General features: G+C 37.2%; 1 protein-coding gene across 8 annotated transcripts in view; it reads right to left on the reverse strand.

Moving 5' to 3' along the window:
- Positions 1-345: 345 nt before the first annotated feature.
- TUBGCP6 (tubulin gamma complex associated protein 6) overlaps positions 346-23898 on the reverse strand; it is a 40465-nt gene continuing 16912 nt past the window's right edge. For 6 of the 8 annotated variants that reach the window (XM_017745954.1, XM_017745953.1, XM_017745951.1 and 3 more), the window contains 15 exons: positions 21153-21157; positions 11586-11639; positions 10826-10964; positions 10623-10739; positions 9071-10382; positions 8591-8646; positions 8138-8330; positions 7693-7861; positions 6229-6370; positions 5059-5253; positions 4676-4808; positions 4235-4448; positions 2948-3147; positions 1995-2157; positions 1124-1210 (listed from right to left, as the gene is read on the reverse strand). In XM_017745954.1, the coding sequence (XP_017601443.1) occupies positions 2006-2157; positions 2948-3147; positions 4235-4448; positions 4676-4808; positions 5059-5253; positions 6229-6370; positions 7693-7861; positions 8138-8330; positions 8591-8646; positions 9071-10382; positions 10623-10739; positions 10826-10964; positions 11586-11639; positions 21153-21157 (3081 nt within the window). In that variant the 3' untranslated portion in view covers positions 1124-1210; positions 1995-2005. Of the gene's footprint in view, positions 1211-1994; positions 2158-2947; positions 3148-4234; positions 4449-4675; positions 4809-5058; positions 5254-6228; positions 6371-7692; positions 7862-8137; positions 8331-8590; positions 8647-9070; positions 10383-10622; positions 10740-10825; positions 10965-11585; positions 11702-11875; positions 11965-12039; positions 12122-12757; positions 12908-14510; positions 14651-14742; positions 14835-16654; positions 16765-17229; positions 17306-17627; positions 17750-18806; positions 18981-19518; positions 19730-21121; positions 21286-22776; positions 23589-23690; positions 23840-23898 lie in introns of those variants that run through there. The other 2 variants (XM_017745949.1, XM_008642548.2) reach the window with 2 other exon arrangements.

Here is a 23898-nt window from a genome sequence, read left to right on the forward strand (position 1 = left end):
TCAACTTCACAGTTGGTATATTCTGCCTCTAATTCAGAAATACTCTATTCAGAAATACTTCTATTTCAGAAAAAAAAAATCGTAAAACTACCTATACATCATCACAAAATAATGTTATTCATGTTAACATGCTAGCCAGGCCTGTAGCTTTACGTAACTGTGCCGTAATCAGACAATGAGCTCCTCATGAATATACCCACATTTTAAGCAACCGTAACTCCAGGCTCTCAAAACCAACATATTTCAAAGCTGACTGCCCCTCTCTGACATTCTCATACCATGATGTTCAAACTTCAATTGTATCTTTTCACAACATAAGGGAAAAAAACAGAGGGAAAAGAAAAATTATGAAAATGTGATCCTTCAGTTGAAAGCAGCAGTTGGAATATATTGGGAATTACAGTTTTATTTTCCTTTAGTGATGCTGAATTTCTGTTTTAGGCTTTTTAAATAATCACCACAAAGTAAAATGCATAGTTTAAATTAAGGATAAATAAACTAGGTTTGGCACAAGTGCTCCAACAATTACCAAGTGCGTGAATAGTCAAATATTGTATCTCCTAGCAGATCACCTTGGCATAAGATGTTTTTATCATGTCCTCTTCTACTGTGACCAAGAGTTGTGAAGAATTAGTTAGATTAAGAACTAAGGTCAGTTTGAAAATAAACCACATCAAATAACAGGTACTAATATCTGTGGGAACATTGGTACCTCATACCCATCTCTCAACAGTTTTAGAAAGTATCTGTTAATTTATTTCACATACATGTATTTACATTGAAGGAAATTCACACCACTGAAAATACAACATTTACACATTCACAGATATACAGTTCTGCACTCTCTCCTGTGTTAAGACCAGGCACTCAGCTCTTCTGTCTCTGCAATAATGACAACATCAATTTTCAGCAGATCAAACAACTGGCAGGTTTGGTGGATTTTAAGCATCATCATGCTCTGTATGTGGTGGCTGTATTCTTCAAGCTTTTAGATGGCAGATTATTCCACTGAAGAAAAATGCCTCTTGCATGGCATTTGCATAAGCTTCTATAAATCATAAGCATATATATATAGCTTCTGTTTTACTGTGTTATCAGTGATCCTTACGCTATAGAGTTCAGTTATCCTTGTAGTAGTTATTAAAGTTGATTCGCAGCAGAAAGTCCTCCAAATGTGGTTGGTATCCTCTATTTACAAGCTTTGTTACCACTGGAAGAAAACAAACAAAAAAAAAACCAAAAAAAGCTTCAACTAAGATTCATATTGCAAAGTCATCCTTGACATTATTTGTGCCTTTTAATTAAAAAAAAAAAAAAAGCATAATGCAGAAATCTGAGGACAATAGAAATAAATGCAAAAGAAAGACTACGTGTCAGTTTTAAGTGAAAATGCATTATTCTACCAAAGCATTTCCTTATCAAGTTGCTTTCATAGAAACATGGAAATCATAGAATCTTTCACAATAAGATGGTGTGTTCTTATCGTAATTTCAACTGACCAGGAAGCATGTTTAAGTCCTCAGGCGACCTCTGTGAAAGAAGCAGCTCTGGTGAAGTTTTCTTGAGCAAAATCCATTGTGAGAGAGAAAAGCAGAGAAATTCCTAGGACAAAGCCCTCAAGCTCTATGAACAAACAAACCGACTGCTCTAAACATCCTCTACATTTCCTTAATTACAAAGGAAAAAAGCCAATAGGAACTCCCTAAGCTCACAAACATCCCATGCACTAACATAAAGGGAATCAGCAAGCAGCAGCAGCATGCAAGGAAGAATGGGAAGTGTATTATTAGAAGTTAGGGCCCGAGCCAAAGCCATTGAAGTCCAGACAACTTTGTATTGGCTTTCAATGGATTCTGGGTCAACCCACTGTGGAAAGAGAGCATTTTACAATATGTAGTGACTGAAGGTACAAGTGGAGATGAACAAGCACATATTTGTTCTGTAGTGCTTAATAGAGGGTGTAAACAACTTGGTCACTCATCAGATTTCCTTACGGAACGGTCTATTAATCTCTGTCCATGAAGCAACCATAGATCTCGTAGTATGGGCTTAGGTGGCTCCCACAGGTGTTCTGACTTCCTGTAGAATTTGGAAGCAGCCATTCTAACTCATCCTGAAATATCTGTTTTTGGTCCTTTGACACCATTTTTGGACACCCTTAAAGAATAAAGAGGGCAGCTCATTTCCTGAAGAATATAATCTGAACTAGAAAATATTCGAGAAGAACAGATCTAAGAAAAGCAGTTTCACCTCCTTGAGGAATTCAAGATTTACTAAAAAAAAAAAAGGAACCCAAACCCCATGAACCACCTTTGTACTAGACGAAGGATAAATAATGTACTAAAAACACAAGCAAGATATGAAAGACAAATGGAAGCTAACCATTTCATCATGTTATAGCCTAAGCTGACAATGAGATGAAATTTTATCATGATAAAGGAAAGAACTTTTGGAAAATTATCCATGTAGTTCAAAAACACTTGCCTGGAGCACGTGCTAGGAGGCTTTCTGAGTTAGGCCAACATGGGAATCTGAATTTTCAAATCTCATACCAGTGGCAAAACTCAACTACTGCATATATATCTAAAATTACTTCTAACTGGTATCTAACTATCTCTCATTGTTGCCAATAAAAAGTTCCAGAACTCAATTTCAGAGAAAAGAAAAAAACGTATGCACGTAAGTACAGCTAAATACCAAATACTTATTTTGTGAGTCAGCAAAAACTTACAGTCAGTTTTCAAGTATCTGTTAGATTTCTTGTGTGGACATCTTAATTGATGTATATGCAGATCTTTGCAAACCACAATAATGCAGCTTTAACTTGAGAACTACATTTCCAACACTCCCTAAGTATACGTATCTTCCTACTTTTACATTATACTACCAAAACATTCTGGTTGTCAGTTGACCTTTTCTTCTACCTAGAATTTATGCAATTTCTTACCTTTGAATAAGAAATGGGAGTAATACTTGAAGGTATTGTATGACTGCTGCATCAGACCAAAGTTGGGATGAACAGCCATTTGCTTCCCCGCATCGAAGCTCCACGACTGAGAGATGAGCTGGCTGCGGAACTTCAGAATAAGGCTGAAGATGCTATGTATAATGTTCATCACAGGGGCTGCCTTTTCTGTCAACAGACCCCTAAGAGAACAAAAACAACCTCAGAAATTAGTTGATGTAATTTATTGGTTGTAAGACTACAAATACAAAGGAGGGACAATCCTTTAGGTTAAAGATAATTGCTTTAAAAAATCCCCAAGATGCAGCCAACATATTTAAACAAGGTGCCTAAATCTAACACAGTTTACTTGCGCTTTCAAAAAACTTGTACTTTCCCTGGTGTATCTGATTTCTAGAATGACATCTGCATTTGCAAAAGAGATGACATTTAACAACAACATGCTCTGAGTTTCCTTAAACTTTAATCTCCTCTCATCCTACCACCTGCTATCCAAAGAGCAGCTCTAGGCAAGTCTTTTCTGATTAAAACGGAAAAAGAGAGACATGAGAGATTTCTTTTGTTTCTAATTTCTGTTCCTTATCACCTCCCTCTATCTCACCAATTTATCATTTCAGTGTACACTCTTCAAGAAGAAACCAAATAAACTCTAGCTTCTTTCCTTTTAGTCACACCAACCCGCTGCATCACATACAGTAACCAAGGGGCTAAAAGCCTGTGATTCCTAAAAGACAGGTATCTCTTGCACTGCTCATAAATCTGGACAGAGGCATCTTTTTGTCCCTTCCAAGTCCAGCCCTGGTCACTGCACATATATTAAAAGCACATGCAATGTACAGGAGATGCATTTTACATCCTTTAGCAAGGCTTACTTTGCATGCTACTCACAAAGAATGAAACAGCAGTAATTTACAAGGCTATTAACAAGGATAGGGTGAAAGAAAAAGAACTGTGGCAAGTGTGCCCTTAGTTTAGGGCTCTTCATTCAGAGCTGTCCTGAGTAGACTGGGAACTTGCAGAGGCATGGTGAACACGAGTGCAAGGTAACACAAGCAGTCCAGGGAAACGAAAAGGATTGAAAGCTGAGAAAAAGTACCAAAGTACATGCCTTGTAAGATGCCATGAAGTTTGTCTCTTACATAAGAACACTTTCATATGTAAAGACTACTTAATGTGCCATGTAAAAGTCAGTTTTGCACAAATACATTAGGCTAGGACTGGCCACTCCCTTAACATGTATTTGAAGTAAAAATAAGTATGGTAGCTTGCCTGAAGATTGCTTTGTTGAGGTATTCAGCATGTGTTCTGTGAATTTCTTCTAGGTTGCCCACAGAAGACAGTTTGTTTCCAAATTCACACCATGTAACATGGAGAATCTGATTAGCAATGTAACCTTGAATTACTTTCACAAAATGCTGCATCTCATGTTTGTACAGCTGGAGCTGTCGAAACTGAACAGAATTTGATGCACGACTCACTAAAGCTGAAAATAAAAGCAGAAATACATTATCATCCACAGAGACCATCCAAAATCAGAATTTTTAAGGAATGAAGGCTTTTGTTAGTAGAGTCTGTTTAAAATTCCAAGGAAGATTTTTAAGAAAATTGTGGCTTTTGAAGTTTGACATGAGTGTGTATAAGCCATGGTCTTGCAGAGGGTGCTGAAAGACTTTTAAAGAGGATGCTCTCTCATTCACTCATCACACTTACCAGTGCGCTTCAAGTGAAACCAAACATCCTTGAGAGTCCACACCATGTGCTTCAGCTGAAGCAAGAAGGAGAAAATCTTGTTGTATTTATTCATGCAGCTCTCAGTAATGACAATGTTCAGAGGCCAGTCAACCTACAAGAAATAACAGTGCTGATCATACATTTTTTGTTAGAAATTGTAAGATTATTTAAAATACAAGTATTTCAACAATTAGTATGTATTTTAATAATGTAATGCAATGGTCAGGCTAAGTAAATCCCGTAGTTTCCATTACACAATTATTTTACTCCATTCTTAGATACCGCATTCATATTCACTTTACTATTGTACGTAAGAACTATGGCATAATTGCAGTATTCTACCTTGCTCCATGTTTTCTTACCTTGTACCTAAGCTCTAAGCAACTCAGAGCATCTGGTGCATTGGGCTTGAACATTTCTGGGAGATACTTGAGGGCAAAAGAAAGATTGGAAGCAAGTTGGGTGTCACCATGAAGACTGTACTGTAGTGCTTTATTTAAGATGGAATTAAGAACCAGTGGATTCAGCAATTCGCCAGGTGTTTGTCCTGATCCAAGCTAGGGATAAAAAAAAACAACCTACCAACCTAATTACACCAAAAAGTCTTGGCTCCTGAACACAGGTCAATTAAAGCAGAATAGTAAAGTGGTGACTACCCTGCCTTGATTGGAAGTTTTTATTTCTGCCATAGGGATGCATGAACAGCGTAAGAGGCAACTTCTGAACTATTTTCTGTTCACAGCAGGAAGGTAATCTCATACCTGCACTGATTTATTTTCATATGTCTGCTGTGGTTCAGGAGCTGCTAAAAGTTCCTCCTGCAGGGAACAGTCTTTAGAAAGTCAGGGACCCAAGTGGAATTTATCTGACTTCAATCTCCCTATCTCATCACCTCAGTACTCTCAGAGGTTTACAAATAAAGCTATTCATCCAGTCTAGGTGTTTTCCCTAGCTGGGTCTAAAGCTTTTTCAGGACTCAGAGAAATGCATTAACTCTCCTACAGCTGTGTACCTCCATGGGCAACCATCTATATCAATCCAGGCTATCCCCCCTACCTTGCTGTCTTCCCCATGAACACAGTAAGCAGCAAGTCATGAAAATACTGCCTCACCAGTGGGCAAAGCGCTCTCTTCACATGCCCTCCCCTCTGCTCTCTACTTGAGGATATTTAAGGTAAGACTAGATAGCTTGCAACACAGGCCTTTCCACTGGATTTTAGCAAATGGCAATAGGCTTTTCCAGCCTTGCTGCCAGCAGACAGGAGGTGACAGCAATAGTGCAGCAGTTTTCACAGCAAAGAGTGAAATACCCTTCCACGAATGCTTATCTGTTCAAGACCTTCTTTTTCTCCATCCTTACAACACTCACAGAGTTCCTTGCTACAGACTTCTGAACACAGTACAAAAGAGGAAAATCCCACAAGCCAGGATTCTAATTCACACCATTCCCTCATTCCCATCCAAATCAATTCAGGAGCATCAAGGTAAAGCAGGCAACCCAAACACTAGGGTTAAGACAACAAAGCAAATACCTTCTCAAACAACAGGTCACTGAGTGACTGAGCAAACTCCCCGTCTTCCATTAACAAAAAGTGTCTCAATGCTTCAAAATGCTTCTCTACGTTCAGCTCCACAAAGTAGTAATCAACTATTGCTTTGTTCACAAGAGAAACACTAAGAATAAAAAACACAGGAAAGGTATTATACTTACATGCAACTCCTTCCTTACTGTTAACATTCAGCTGTGGCTACATCAGATTAATGCTCCAGTACTTAACTCTGATATCTAAGACAAGATGTTATTCATATAAGCAAAAAACATGAGACAAAAAAATCTTCATCCAGAATATACCAGAATTAAAACCTACCACTTCAGGGAACTGGGTTTTGAACAATACTGGGGAAGTATTTTAGGACTGGCTACATACAATGATCTTTAGAACATGCTGCTGGGCCGGCAGCAACATTTTATCAATAGCCTTCTTATCTCTTGTCACCTACACAAACAGATTAAAGAAAGACTATTAAATCCCCAGTAAGAACATACTAATTGATAAAGCTCTGTCACTAGATATTAAGGGCAGGTCTGTACTACAGTTTACAGTATAGTGTAGGTATTCAACCTAGCTTTAAGTAATTTAACTCGCCTATCAGGAATAGGCTAATTCTGGCAGCACACAACTCAGGCTCTTCACTTTTGGTTTGCTAGATGCATGGATCTGTACGCAGATCATTCTGGTAGCCAACCATATGTTTAAAATGAAGTTAGACAATAACAACTTTCTACATTACACCAAACTTTGAGTATAGCATACTCAGAGCTAGCAGATGGAAATGCAAACTTGCAGGAAAGCAGATTCTGAAAGGAGAGTCTGTGAGTAATTGTTTTCATGACAAAAGCTAGTCTTGCACTAAGTAACAAAAACTTTTATTTAAAATACTACTAGATATACTAATTAAACAGTCCAACATATATGTAGTGTCCCATATTATCCCAATAATAACAAGAACAGCTTCTATTATACTTTGAAACAGCCTTGAAGCTGGAGTTCCCATAGAAACATGAAATACACCCTGATCAATATGATGAGCTTTCAAGTAATCAAAAGATTCTTCTGTTTTTACTCCCTTACCTTTCATCTTTCACATAAAAACTAGCACACATCATATAAGGAATACACCTTCTTTTCAAAAGAACAATGAAACTAACGGTGTCAAAATCACTGCTGTGTCTTCTACAAGCTGGAGAGTGAACACTTCCCTCTGAGCCCTTATATTCCAAACAGACACTCAAATTTTTAATTTGCACCTAAATGTCTAAGTTTATGTTACTATTTATCATGCAGATCTGAACTTTTAAATTAGTAGTAGACCATTTACTGAACTACTTCTAGGAACTAAGAGCAAATTTAAAAGATCTACGTGCAACTCGGGTCTCAAAATACAACACAACATTATTTGCAAAATAAATTGCAAAATTCCTAGCAAATACTCACTGAGATACAAGTGGAGCAGTAATAGAACGTTTCATCAGCACTGGCAGAGACAAGAGCTCACTCAGCTGTACAGCAGTTTCATCTGTTGCAGACTGCACCACAGGATCCACAGGAAACGTGTACGATCTTGGTATCACGTGATGCAAGAGATGAGAAACTGGTGGTTCTGCTAAATTTAAAAATATACAAACATTTTAAGTTCTTATACTTAAGAAGCTTAATAATATGTTCCTATTAAACTCTGTATACAAACACCTCTAGGTTAGAAAATCATAAAATGTCAAAATGTATTTCTCATCTTTGTGCCTAGGAGCAAATTGTTTGGCTATTGCTGTTCATAACATTGGTAATTTACTGGTAAGTCATGGGTTTTGTTGGCATTCAGCTGTCTTGCTGAAATTTACCACATCATCTATTGATCTACTGTTCCAACAGTTCTACTCACACATCAAATCATAACTATCTTGATACTTTTCAATACAATACTGATCCGATAAGGCTTTCAAATAAGCTTGTTCTTTCTTCCATACATCTTCCTCTTCCCCTTCCTCCTCCTTAGTTGTGGGAGCATTAGCTTCAGAAGATAAAGTTTCTTGAGGCAGAGTATCTTGTGGAATGGCCTTTTCAGGTTCTTCTCTCTAAAATTCATAAATGGACAAATTTTGTGAGAGATGCTGGCTTTGTCTGCTCAGGCTTAATGTGTTCCTACAGGTAACTTGCCTAGCTATTCCAAATGAAAAGAGAAGAGCCTACTCACCTGTATGTTTCAGACATGTAAAAACAATATGATTTTACAGTGACTACTAGATTAGCAGGGAAATTTATTACCTTAACTACCAGTGTGTTCAATTCTTTGAAGGAGAAATAAGTCCTCCCAACAACTACTTTTGTTTCTTACCTGTAAACTCCGTGAGGAATCTGGAGAAGGGTCCTTGTTGACAACATCTGCAATTACTGTAAATACAATTAAAGTCAGCATTTACTTAGACCTACTTGTAACACTTGGTTAATACCTCAGACCTGCTCCTAAAGTTGTTCAAAATTCCTGTACAAATGATCACAGAAACAACCACACCAATAACCTTCCCATAGCCCCACACAAGCAGTTTTATGCATGTTCTCTACTTAAGAACCCCAAAGGTCCTGTTTCACAAAGTTTCAGGGTAGATTTTTTTTTTAATGTTCTGTTTCTTGCACATAGGAGATAAGGTTAAGCTCAAATTCTTTCCTCTGAATTCTAGCACTATATGAAAAGTTATGCAGGGAATTAAGTGGAATAAGTAAGGAAGAAAGCACCCATATAGAAAAATAAACATTCAGAGTTACTTTCACAAGCCCTTAAACAAATGCTGACTGAATAAACCTAATTTTGTTTTACCTTCTTGTTTCTTTTCTATTGTATTTTCCTTTTTATCATCTTTAATATTAGCATCAGGAAAGTCTGTAACACTGTCAGATACATGTGACTGTGGCAAAGTCTCTTCCTTAACTTGTGATGGTTTTGCTTCCTTTCTGCTCCCTTCAGCAGGGGATAACTCTTCACTGTACAGAAGTGTCTGAACTGTGGAGTCAGATGAAGAACCCAAAGTGGTTTTACGATGAGGTATGGGATCATTTTCTATAGAGGGGGCCCAATTCCCTATTTGGATGCTTGACTGGGATGCGTGTCCAAATGGGCTCGAACGGCATTTCAAAGGCTCTGTATCCGAGACCAGTTCTCCGATTTTGATGTGCGACTGTGAAGCGTGCCCATGGATGTTCCAACGAGGTCTGGCTGAGACCACCTCTGACACGTTTTCACCAATCTTGATATTGGCATCAGATGCATGACCATGGCTGCTCCATCGAGGCCGTGTAGGAGCTACATTTGACACATACTCTCCAATCTTAATATTGGCTTCTGAAGCATGTCCATGGATGTTCCACCTAGGCCTTGAGGTCTCTATCTCTGAAGCATATTCCCCAATTTTAATATGAGCTTCAGAAACATGCCCATGAATATTCCATCGGGGTCGTCTAGATTCAACTTCAGAAGTATAGCTGCTGCTTTTTATGTGGGAGTCTGAAGAATGCCCATAAGGACTTGAACGTGGCTGGTAAGTGTCCACTTGAGGTACATACTCTCCCACTCTCATGTTGGCATCAGATGCATGTCCATGAATATTCCACCGAGGCCTTATCTCGTCCACATCAAATACATTTTCCCCAACTCTAACATGTCCCTGCCAAGCTGCAGATGGTCTGAGAACTGTATTAAAATCATACTCGCTTTGCTGATGCAATGGTGCACTGTCCTCTTCTGGTGCTTCTCTCAAGACAGGCTGACTTTCACTTACTTGCAAAGTCTCCGAAAGATCTGAGTTAATATTTCGGAATGCTTCATCTAGCAAAGATCCTTGCATCCTAACAGCAATAGGCTGCTCATCTTGTGACTTTGGTAAGAAGTCTTCTATATTCACATTGGATTCAGGCAAGGAGTCAGCACTGTATAGAGCACTGCATACTTTCTCTGAATTTTGGAGATTGCTTTCAGATCCTGTTGCTTTAGGCCGAAAATGCTCATCAGCATTATTATTTGCTGGCTCTGGCACGGGCAGTGCTTTGTCAGCAGAAGCTGCACATTCCTGTTCAGGCTCAGATTCTTTTCTGCCAACTGTCTCATTAGAATGCAGAGGTTTCACAAAAGACACCTAAAAAGAAATAATTATTACACTGTATGGTTAGTCGCATAATCAACCTACTAATTAGGGTATCACTTTATTACAGGATAAAAAATTTTCCGATTTTTCTGATGTTCTATAAATGATAACTGCTCACCTTGCTGTTACAGTGAGCCTTGTGTTTACTGAACTGAAATGAACCATGAAATGAAGTCCCTTTAGGGAAACCTGGAACAGCAACTTGAAGTTTATGTAAGAAAATTAACTGACCTGTGAAGGTGAATCTTGTTCAACAGGGTTTTTATCCAAAGCCAACTGGCACTGTTTATAAGGAATAATATCTAATTTTCTCCTGCAGTTTCCATCTGGAAGTTTTTCAAGCATTTCCTACAAGTGAAAAAAAAGACAGAAGTCTTTAAGTACCAAGTATCAAATTTTCTGAATTACATTTTTTAAATGTTTTTAGGAGGTACCTCAATGCGTTTTTGATCTTCTAACAGAAACTTAAGACGGGCTGTTTCCAATTTGTGGCGCTGGATTTTCCATAATGTTCTTTGTTCCCTACAGGCTGCATCATCAGAAAGTTTGCTATAATGGTCAATTAATTCCTGCCTAAATGAAGGTAAAAATAAAGCTAGGTTACAGATTTTTGCATACTGATTTTCATCTTCCCTTTTAAAGAGTATGACTTTTTAGCACTTCAGAACTGAGAACCGGTTCTTAAAATGTAGAAGCCAGAGGCTTCAGTCACAAAGAATAAACAGGTGGAAAACACATGACTGTATTCTTATAGTCAACATGTATTTCTGTAACTATTTTTAGTAGGGCACTCATTTGTCTTAAGTAATTTTAGATGAAACAGAAGAAAGTGTCAATCTAACTCCATCTGCTTTTTACTTCTGCTTTGACATACATGTGACCATTTTTGCTGTGGGCTCTGCTTTTAAATTATAAGATGTAACTAAATTTTTTTCCTGAAATTTTGATTATAACAAAACCCAGACTGGATAGGGTTGGCACAAATGAGTGGGTCCCAGATTTTTTGGCCACTAATCATTCCTAACAAAATTGCTCACAGATTAACAAAAATCCTTACATCCATCTTCTAACTGCAGACATTACTTACCCTTGTAGAACAATGTCTGGCAAGTACTAATACCATAAATTTTAACATGCAGTAATTTTTTCCTGAGGTCTTGATGACTGTTTTGGAGACTACTCAGACACATTTACCTTGCCTTTTTTTCCAGTTCTTCTTCTAAAGCTTTCAGTCTTTTTTCTCTCTCTCTGAGCTCTCGGGCATAGCTGAAATCATCATCAATCTCCTCCTGCTTTATCGCAAGACGACGCTGCATAAATATTTAACACTTTTAAAAGCCGCTCTCAATACCATCTGAAATGCACATGTCTGCAAGACGTTCCTATTTGTACCCCATGAGCTATTAATTCAACTTCAGTACAACATATCCTTTCATTTATTTGCCTAAGAAATACAGCTGGCCTCTAGAAACACAGAGGGATACCTCTTGGTCCTTTGCAAACTGTTCTTTCAGCTTCTGAAACTGTTCCCGTTTCTTTGCATCCAAAGCCATTCGTTCTGATATTTGTTTGTCTGTATTAAAATAAAGATAGTTAGTTTACATTAACAAACCCAACAGAAAGCACATAAAATGCCACTATAACTTACCACTAATGGCTTTTAGCACTTTGCTAGCAGTTTCCCTCGCATGAACAATTAATTCTTGTTTGGCTATTTCCATACGCAAATCCTAAAAAAAAAAAAAACCCAACCAAAAAGCCCAGGTGGAATTTTTCTATTATTTTAGACTTGAAATACACTGTTCTGAAGACAGATGCACATTTTATAATGGTTATTAATCAATTAATACAATACAGAAATATAAATAAATAAGTAAATGCAAAATCTACAAACTAGTATTGAAAGTTAATACTCCATATTTTAAAAGAAACCAAATCCATCTGATATATACACTAAATTGATGGAATCTGAAGGCCAGAAGTCTCTTTGTAGCTAAAATGTTCTGAAAAAACAATTAGCTATAGAAATTACAAATAGTCTTATCTGGTTACTAATTAGCTTCTCATTTGCTAAATTAGAATTAAACAATCTTTTCAGTAGGAGGACAAATCTCCAGCTGCAAAGAAGTAGGATTGAAGTCTAACACTCATTTAATATATGAAAAGGCCAAAAATGTCAACACACCACCTACACTTTTAAAAGCTATATTAAGTAAGTTTATTTGCTGCAATAGCTATTAAAACTGCAATTAACCCATGAAAAAATTCTGACTATAAATACAAATTCTTTAGATGTTCTAACAAAAATGAAAACTGAGCATTTTAAAAAAAATCATAATGAGGTATTCATTCTTTTATTCATTTACCTTTTCCTCCTTGCTTATGGAACTGTATCGGGCAATTCTTTCCATTCGACCTACATACACTGCACAATCTCTCTCTATTTCCTTCAGTTCTTCAAGTGAAAAAATAACTGAAATCCGGGGAACAGGTATATCTGACCAACATATATAATGCTGAAAAATGAGAAATTTCCTTTTAAATACATTGTTTAAAGTGTAAAATTTTGTATTATGAGTTCACATTATATATTTTTTTAACTTAGTCATGCTTCAAGACACTGACACAAATATCCATACGGGATCTAAGGTTTTTATTAGTATCATCTTTTAGCATTTATATAACTCAAAGTAGGAGACAAAGGTACAACAGTCCACAACTTGGATCACAGGTCGAATTCTTAGAGTTCTGTCTTCGCCACTGAAAATCTAATACATACATTTATACTAATCATGTTCTAAATGCCTCAAATTTTCCTTTTCTGAATATCCAAATTAACTGAGCATGTGTAACTCAATGCTGAATGCATCTCTCCTGTCAAAAGTTAGGTTTTGTTCACTTACATCCCCCACAGATCTTCACTCAGTAGGAACTCTCTAGGACAGAACTAACACCCCTATAGGGGAGAGATCTGCAGAAGACAAAACTCTCAAAACCACAGCCAGTGCACATCACAGGTCTTCCTACTCTGCCTCAACATCCCTAAATCTCTGAAGCTATTCTATTAAGTGCAGAAAACAGATAACTGAGCTTGAAGGAAAAAACCAAGTGAGAGCACAAGCACACTCACACTGGATTCCCCCAGTCTACTGGTAAAAGCCAGAAGATGGGATTCCCAGGGCTGTACTCCTAGGACTGTATTAGCCTAAGCAGAAGGGAAGGTCCAGCTCTTGAGGGCATTATCAAAAAGGGATGAAATGTGCCTGGCACTCTCGAGACACATGGAAGATGATTGAGCCTGGGTGCCATATGACCTGGGGGAAGATACCGCCTTAGTGACGCATAAAGCTGTAACTTGCCATGGAAGCGATGGCTGCTGACACTTTTCTAAAGAGCCCAGTACTACTGGCACACCTGAGTCATGGCTTGGGAATGGTTATCAGAGCAGACTCAGGAGAACTGGCAGAGGGACATTTCACTTGAGGTATCAGGCTTATACCTGACAGTACACAGCTGATAATGAGCTGCTCTGCTCTGTCAAGACTGAGCAGCTCTGATCTTAAAGAGAATACTAGCTACCTGGGAGTGTCTATAGACTTTGGACACCTCTCCACTTGTTTTATTTTTGGACATATAGAGAGAAGAGGGAAGACACAAAGTAGCTGAACATATTTTTTTTAACAGGGACAAGAATTGTTCTGCAAAATACCAATAAACAGAACTATTTAAGCACTTCTTGAAAATGTAGTGATACAGCTGGAAGAGCTATGCAGGACTGAGCCAAGATCTGGTAGGTGAGGCAGCTTTAAACCAAAAAAGAGTAGTGCAAGAAGTGGAAGGCACTTGCTTGGACGTTTCTGCTCTCAATACAAAGAAAAGAAATAGAGCATGTGCATTGTATACAATACACCTGATGGTGTTAAAATGTCTACTTCTGCAGTGCAGTGGTAGAAAGTGGAGTGGAGAATCAGCTCACAAGTATCTGAGAGCAAGTAATTGCCTTTCCTACTTATCCAATACCGGGTTTTGATAAAGGAGTGAACTTGCTAAAAACCTAGACTCTTGCTCTAGAGACACGATTTTCTCCATGTAATAGGAAGGAATCAACCCAAAACTTACCCTAGGACAGCACAATTTGAGCAAGTTTATGGTTTTCCCACATATGTATACATCATTAGCAATATGTTTAAGAAATACAGGGACACAGTCTTCTACTTCTTTTGAAATCAAAACATAACCATGAGTCCAGTAATGTTTATCTATGTAACAAAAAGATGAAAGTATATGTATCAGTTATTTAATTAACAGCACAAATTATACAAATTAGAAATGCTCCATATATATACTGTACCTCTGAAACAAAGATAATCCTCATTCACCTGAATCATAAATTCTCCATAAACATCTCTGAATACACCACTGTATACCCAATCATAGATAAATCTAAAAAAAAAAAAAATTGTACAATATTGAAAATCAATCCTTTTGCCTTCTCACCTTTATTATAACCAAGCAGTTAGTATGTTCTTTAAAATCCCAAAAGACACAAGCTATGGGCAGGATGAAAAACCCAGCAATTAAGTGCTGTGACACTGATTTTTAAATATACAGGAGATTGTGGCTCTACACTTTTCCTTAACTATTTTTATATAGAACATTTCAGTGATAATTGGTTTAGATAATAGAACAGTGCCTCAATTAAAACAATCATTTTATTTCTGCATATCAATTTACTAAATATATATCAAAAATGTATAGAAAACTTTGCAGTACATCAAGGGCACAGCGAGAGAAAAGCAGAAAGGATTTGTTTTAAATAGAGGCAATTTCAGCAGGGAGAAACTAAAAGGGTATAAAACAAAGATGCAATACCAAGCACTTTTTCCCCAGACCTAGAGGCATTTTTAATGTACATGCAATAATGAGAACTACTATTTTGGCATATTTATTCATGCTTTTCATATTTTCTCTGTGTGAGCCAAACTTTTGATGAAATAAAAAACCACAATTTTTTATGAGACACAATCTGAGGCTATAGATAAAAAGGCTCAGAGATCCTTGAAGATATTTTTGTTTTTAGTTAACACTGTGCAACAAAGAGGAAGCATTTAACACAGCAACCACTGTTCAACTTTCAGGTTCTAAGTAAAAAGTTAAGAACTTTTAAAGTATTAAATCTGATGCTTCTATGATTTGAACAACAACTCGCATTATTTAATTTCTTTCAGGTTAATAAACGAGCAGGATAATACTTTTTGCAGACAATAGAGGCTTCCTTCCATGCCAGTCCTGATCATGCATAATTGATGCTTTAACAGATATCTGCAGCAAATTTAGGAATCAATGCAGCAAGTATCACACACTACTGTGATACTTTCAGATTTTTTTAGGTTCCATGTGATGCCCTTAGTATTTCAGAAATCTGACTTCCTTCTATAAATAGCAGGGTAGCAGCTGTGAAGATATTTCAGTGAGGCTTCTGGTAAATCTGAAATTAAATTTCTCATTTCATGTAGAAGGAAGAAAACACAAGAAGGGTGGCCATGGGAGGAATCTTAAATTTAGAGCATTTTAACAGACTTTTGATTTCTCTTTTAAGTATCATTATTACTAAGTATCATTATTAAGTAACACTGCAAACTGATGATGGACTACAACTATAATTCCTGCAAATAGCTATTAAAAAAAATTTACCATATCTTCAGATGTCTATAAACTAATAATCCTAAATTGATATGCACTGCTTAATAAAACTGTTGCAATCCAAGGAACTCTACTTTTAATTACTCCTATTATCAGTTAGTTACATCTACTTAATGAACAACAGATATTTTAATCATTTTTGCTTACTAAAAAGCCCACAACGAACAGACAGTGGAAAAAAGCATTTATTTCCCCAATTCGCAGAACAAGGGAAACTTGTCAGTTTCCAGTTGAAGGATTTTAACTCAGGTATGAGAAGAAAAAAAAAAAAGTTTATCTAAGTCTTATATTCCAGTATGAATTTCCACAGCCAGCAGCAAGAAATAAGTCTTATTTACATGTATTTATTTACTAATCTAGCCATATAAACCCCTTCTGTTGTTACTGAGCTGAAAGAGAGGGGAAGAACAGCAAAATTAATTAATTTTAATATATATTGCAGATACAGACACATTTTTTCTGAAAATGTTAGAAGCCATTGTTAAACACGCAGACTTACTCACCAGATTACCAATTCATAACTCTTAAACTCAATTATGCAGAGAACACTATGGACACACCTTGTGTATGGCTCACAGCTTGTCTTCAACAAAGACAGAAGAACTGGATAATGCTCATTGCTACAATTGTTGAGAGCCTCTTTGTACAGATATGAAAGCAATTTAACACCCTAAAAAATGAAAAATATTCTAACATTAGGCAACAAACTTCACTACAACTTTAATAACAGAAGACTCATAAATACATGGTTTTACACGTTTCGCTGGACACAGAAGGCAGGATTCATCTCACTTCCTCCATCTATCTGCAGTTAAGATCACTTTACTTGAGCTAGTTACCTCAAGCTCACTTTATCATCTTTAGAGTGAAACAGGTATGTTTAGAGTTGGATTCACGTGACTAGAAGGCTCATTTTGGGCCCTCTGTTTGTTTTAGGAATTGAAAACACAGGACAAAATTCCAAATGTTTAAGTATCTGGAGAAAGGACTATAGTGTTCTAACTGGAGGTCACGGATCACAGCTTTGCTAGCAGAGAGACCAACACTATGTATTTTATATAAAATCCAACATAATTTTGAAGAATATTAACACCCCAACCCAAACCAAACATAAAAACATCAAACAAAAAATCACCGTAGGAAATGAAGCACCAGCTCCACCACTGATCCCCTGTGCCGTTGTTCCTATGCCACAAAGCTCAGCTAAATACCTAAAAAACAGTATTAAAACATATATAAAAATTTCAACCAGAAGCCTCCAAGATCACAGTGATGAACTTTGCTGAATTTGAGTATCGTACAACAATCACACTGTACCTGCTGAATGATAACAGGGATAACAAAGAAACTGAGTACAAAGACCTTATATGTGTTCCCTAGAATATTCTGGATATATAACAATCTGTTAAATAGAGGAAAAATAGTGATAGACTAACTAAGAATGCCCATGTAATATGGTCTCTTTTAGTGTATATGAAGAGAATGCATTTTTTCTGCTATAAAAAGCCTAAACATTCAATTCCATTCTCTTACCTCAACTGACGACCCAATTTTCTGAATAGAAAGCTGATTGTTAGAAGACTTAAAGTAGGAGGTGTTGACAAAACACAGGCTCGGTAATATTGAAGGTACTTTCTCAGTCCACTTGTGAATGCCTGGTATGAACAGAAAACATTTAAAATCTTACTGTGAAAGTTGTTAACAGTCTAGCAATGCCTCATATCAATTGCATCAGCATGAAAACAAACCTTTTAATAAAATAAATTGCATATGCAGGTAAGGGGGACTTGCACACCAAAGTAAGGGGCAAGTGAGAGTCCAAGCAACTTCAGACATTCCAATGAGCCAGAGGACTCCTCTATACTCTTCATACATCCAGTGCACAGAGCCTGTACCCATGCACAGTGAAATAAAACACCTTGGTTCAGCCTCTTTGACTTGCCCTTTGAGGAGCTCCTCATTCTCTAAAATACCAACCCAGGGAAACCTCTTTCCTTACTTTTATGCCCACACTGGATATTGCAAAAAACTTATCTAGAACTTTATCCAGCAAGGAGACCTTCTTAACTGAATAACATTGCTGTAAATCAAATATTCAGGATGAATACATTTTCATAACTAACCCTAACTTAGTTCTATGCATTAGGAAGAGATTAAGTCAGCAGATATTACAGAGTGTACATACAGCTCAACATAATATACAGAGAACTGACACGAAAAATTTGCACTTAATTTTGAATCAAGGAAAAGTAATTAAAGCTATTAAATACCATATTTTTCTACCTCAGTTTTTATTTTTGAAAAATATTTTTTATATATATATATATATATATACACACACACACAGGGTACTAGGAAAGTTTTTGTATTTTAATTTTATACGTCTTTCTATATAAATATGTGATGTTTTTAAAGCATTTAAAAATTGTAATTCTTTAGTCCACAACAGGACACCACGACTAAACAAACCACACTTTGGGTAACAAACACATTTTACTGCATGTTTCAGTGCAAGCAAGCCCTCAGCACAGACAGCACTGATTTAAATTCAGTGGCACTGTTCATTGCTGACCTGGGATGGAGCATAACACTTAAAATACTTTGCAGCTTTGCAGAATGCAGAAATCCCAGCTTTACATGAAGTCAAAGTCACCTTCTCTACCTCAGATAGCTGGCCCATTAAATCTAGTTGATTTAATACAATTGTTTTACCTGAAACACAAGTCCTTTGCTGTATGAGGAATCCAAAACTGGCTGAAGAGAAAAACGACTTAGCCGTGTGTAATAGGTTCCATACTCTGCAACTTCTGAGAGCAGGTTATGCATTGTCTCTGGTGATGTTCCAGATACATACACCCCCTCCTTTATCACAAATGACTGAGCAGCCTAAAAGGATACAGGGAGAAAAAAAAAAGCAGATTCAACTCTTTTGTATCTGTATTCTGATTGAAAATACCAAAAATTTACAGACAAAAATAACAGCAGACAAATTTTCAGTTTAGATACTCAGGTGACTGAGACTATATAGCTAGGATAGTGATTAACATTGAATAAACATTGGATAAACACTGAATTGTAGCAAAATCGCAAGAGTATGAATGATGCCTTCAAATATACAGAAGACAACTCATTATCTAATTCCTTAAAGAAAATCCAATCTACAAAATTACTTCCACATCTATTTTCAAGTACTCATAAACCTATTTTCCTGTTAGAGAACTACAAATACTCTGAGCCTATTCCAGTAACATAATTACTGCAATATATAAATACCGCCTTGTTGACATTAGGCAACATTCAACTTTTTAATGCTAGCCACAACTGCAAGATGTCAGCAGAAATAAATGTATTGAAGAGGAAACCCCTTTGAAGAAAAAAAACAAAAAAGATTTGACTAAGAAGTGCAGATAAAAATCTTCCATACCTGATTGAGTGAGAATGTAGTGGATACCACACCAATGAGGACATTCAAGACATCCTTAACCAGTTCAGGTTCTTTCATCAGCACCAGCTGAGGAAGCTGAAGTACAGTATTAGTAAACAGCTGCAATTCCCCTTCTCGCAGTTTGTAAAATTGGTCAAAAGCTTCTCTCCCAGCTTCAGTAAGATATGGTTCCTCTTTTTTACCAGGTGGGCTGTGTCAGAGTAAACACAACATTACAAGGTGATTACACCAAAAGAGGAAATACATCTCATATAGAAAGAAAAAAGCATTTCAGAATTTGACACAGAATTCTTCACACAGAAGTTACTTGTAACATACTACATTTTTAAGGCAATGTGCATTCAGCCAATGAAACTGTAGCTCAAACTCAGTACAGACAAGAAATACATAGACAATTTAAACATCAGATCAGAGACAGAATCCTTGACAGAGAACTACCAGCTGCTTTTGTGGCCTTCCCTGATCCAGTGCTCATACCAGGAAAACGAGGCAAATATATACCATATACCATGGTTCATTTAATGCTAATATTCAAATAAGTTAGAGAGAAATATGCTCAAAGTGCTAGAATGAACTTTTATTAACATATTTTACCTCTTCACAGTGAAGATTACTATCCCCTCCAAAACTATTTCTGTTTCCAATTCTTCCAAAAGTTCTGAATTCTAGTAACAGTATTACAAAAAAATCTGTCAGGCATATGGTCTATATATGACTCTTAGACCCTTACAGTCTAAAGAGTAGCAAAAAAAATTGTCTAGTACTAGGAAAAAAGCTCAAGTGGGCTACAGTGGCTTTGAAAAATCAGAACAGGGAACTTCTGAGTTTCTGACCTTCTAAGGCTCTGAGATGAAAAAATACTGTTTAACACTGCGACAGCACACCACTAGATTATTATTTAAAATTACAAAAAACATACAAGGTTTCTCCAAGAATCAGGCACACCACAGTCCATCTGAAAGGTAAGGATACCTGCCATACCTGCCTTTTCTTCTATCTTCCATTTTAGGGAAGCCAGGAAGCCTTAACAGGACTGTAGAGAGCTTTCTCTCAGGAGATGCATCTTGTACTCAACAGCCAAAAGAACTACAAGTCTAACTACACTATCAAGAAATCTGTCATAATTTTCTGGTTTGTCTACAGGACAGGAAAAGGAATACAATACTCTACAATATTGGGAGAGATTTGTTTAATTCTTCTACAGCTCTACAATTACCACCATCTTTTTTAAAACTGAAAATACGGAATCATTTTAGACTGAGACAAATTGCATAGCACATAAGACAACAAAATAGTTAGAAAAATGCTGCATTTCACACAAACAGCATTTTCCTAATCCCTTTGTTTTTTGACAAAGATGATTTTATTGCTTCCTATGAAACTGCTGTACTCTAAGAACAAGTTTGTTGAAATCACACAACCTTTATTCCTTTATCCCTATTAATGCAGTGTACTGAAATTTGTGAATTAACCATGCTCATTTCACTATTTATACTGAGGTCATTTGGAACTAAGATGCAATGCACCTTCACACATTTGCATAGGAGGCATAGTAAGTTTACCAGTAAGATCAGACACATACTACCCAATTCTTTCCCAACATCTTCGTTTGCTGGGTCCGTATGTAAGCACTGCATCCCACAAGTCTATGTCTGGAGTCATGCTTGGCTCTGACTGAGAATCAGGAGTCAGATTGGATGCTGACTGGAATCCCTCATCTTCTGACTGGTCTATACTTTGGGGAACCTGTCAAAGAGTTCAAATGTCAGACATGAAAACATTTTACTGAAGATACATAGACTTAAAAAAAGGTGTTTTGCTATCATTTGTGAACAAGTGACTCTACGTGACCCAAGCTCTCTCACCTACCCTCCCTTTATATCAATTTTAAGTTTTTACTGTAAGCACTCTTTTCATTTGATGAGTCTCTACAGGTATTAATGCCTACACATAAAAAACCAACCACCTTCAAAATAACATACTATGCTTGTTGGTGTTAAACTTGAAACTTCCTTGTTTGGCAAGCGCATAGTTCTACAAATTGAGAATCTCAGGTATGGACATTCAACAATATGTAGTGTTAATAAAATCATACTCCTCTGCCATTTGTTCCAGGCAAATGATCCAGACCCCAAATCTTCCAATTGGTAAACATTTTGTTAACTATGACTAACGTAGTTTGTTCCTTAATTCATATACAGAAAATCTCTAAGTGTCAAAACAGTGTATATACCACATCCTCAACTCCCTCTCAAGAGGAGCCATATGTGCAGAATTGTCCTCAATTTTAGTAAAAGACAAACACACCCATATAAAAAGCAGCATATTTCTCAAGAAATTGCAAATTTTCCAGTCTGATGGAAAGAGTTCAGCACTAACTCAAAAAGGTTCTGCCTCCTCTAGGTTACAATTTACATCCACATGTGAACACTGAATAGCACAGGGGTTTTCTATTTAATGTGTCTGCCTTCAAGTTTCAATTCAGATCCTGAGTTAAGAGAATTGCAAGATCTATCCATATGTTAAGTAAAAGGAACAAGATAAGGATCTAAGGGTAGGCTATAAATAAGCCTACCTACACACAGTAAAAATGGAAAGAAAGAAAAAACCTCTAGAAGTGTATCTAGTACTTCAATGAGAATAAAACAGCAAAATAAACAGAATGGACAGCAAAAGGGGGAAAAAGATACAGTAGAAACTGAACACACTGAAAGGGTAAAAGGACAATAGGAACTAGGACATTCGATGGGGGAGGAAAAAACTAAACAGAAAAAATGCTTTAAGATATAACAAGCCAACAATACAGCAAGTTAGTATAGTAATCTGAACAGCAAAGCACATACAATTCAGACAGGGATGCTTAGGCAGTCAGTCTGAGCACTGAGAAGTAAGCAGCAAGGCAGAGGAGTTCAATACACAAAGCAGGCAGAAACGCAAGCAAAAGGTTGCTAGGGTGGGGAAGGCACAGGTACAGCCAATGGCTTAAATTCATAAAGCCTATGGCCACATGATGGGTTTTGACACAGCTACAGGGCAAGACCAAGGTTTTTGTTATCATACATCTCCGAAAAGCTTATCTGGTTCTCTGCAAAGCAAAGGATCACTGCTCCATCTTAAATTCCAGTGCTGTATGTTTCTAAAACCAATTAAACGATTACCTACGTTTTAAACTATAGTTTCAAAGTGGCACATGAAAGCATACGTATAGTCGTTACTCCAAAACAAACGATACCGTACTTTTATCGCAAGTCCAGACAAATCCGCGTTGTCAGGCACTGGTGGTAAATCCAACTTGATGTCCATATCATACGTACGGCTGTGGACAAGGGCACCGAAGAGGGAGACGCGCGTTTCTTTCTCAAACTTGTCCCCAGCAGGACAGCTCTGTGAGAACAGCCCCATGGCAGGGAGCCCCGTGCCAGGTGCAGCCTCCATGATCTGAAGCGTCTGTTGAATTGTGTCGTTGAACTGACATTCTTCGTTTGTTATCAGAGATTGTATGTCAGCTTCAAACACACTTACATCATAATAATCATAACCCTGGTATTTGACATTTCTCCCAACATATTTGTTGTTCAGAAAATAGTCCTTTTTTTGTGGTACCAGCTGAGGAGGACCTGTTCCAGCAAGCTGTACTAAAAGATCTAAGACAGAATTAACTTCAGTAAATGGTAAGCATTCAGCTGTTTCCAGTTCCTCCACAAGATTCTCCAGTCTATCTGCTTGAGCACCTAGGCCAGCAACTCTCAAGTTGAAAGACAGCATCAAAATTTTGTTTTTCACTGGGAGTCTGGAAACGTTTGATTGCAGCTTACGAGCCTCATCTTGAAAAAGGTTCATGAACAGGGCATTATAAGCAACCCTTTTCAGATTGTGCTTAGCCCTTCTCTTGCTGATCTTCTGCCTGCCTAAGTGAACCTTCCCTGGCAAACCTGTCAAGTGTGCTTCACACAAGTCATTGAACAACTGTGTAATGCTCTCCATTTCAAATGAAACGGTCAGGTTTCGGCAGTTACAGTCTGGGTCTCTGATTTCATGGGAAGGAAGACCTGAAAAATATCAGGAAAAGGAAGAAACTCATAAGGCATATAAGAAATTGGTGAGTATGCTTTAACTTAAACTGAGATAGCCCAAAAGGAAAGAGAACTGACCTCCCACTTATTTAGAACATGAGCTACAAAAACCACACTTTGATCATCAGTGAAGTGATGGTGCAGGAAGCTTAATTCCAGATGCCCATTTTTTCCCGGCAGACTGAAACAGACGTGAGAAAGTTGTCCTGATCTAATCCTGGATTCCTGCGGGAACACCTCTACCTTTTTCCCGGAGATATCCGCCCCCTCCCTCCCACGCAGTGGT

This window comes from Corvus brachyrhynchos, unplaced genomic scaffold (genome assembly GCF_000691975.1).
Source record: "Corvus brachyrhynchos isolate BGI_N302 unplaced genomic scaffold, ASM69197v1 scaffold239, whole genome shotgun sequence".
In the NCBI taxonomy this organism is placed as follows: domain Eukaryota; kingdom Metazoa; phylum Chordata; class Aves; order Passeriformes; family Corvidae; genus Corvus; species Corvus brachyrhynchos.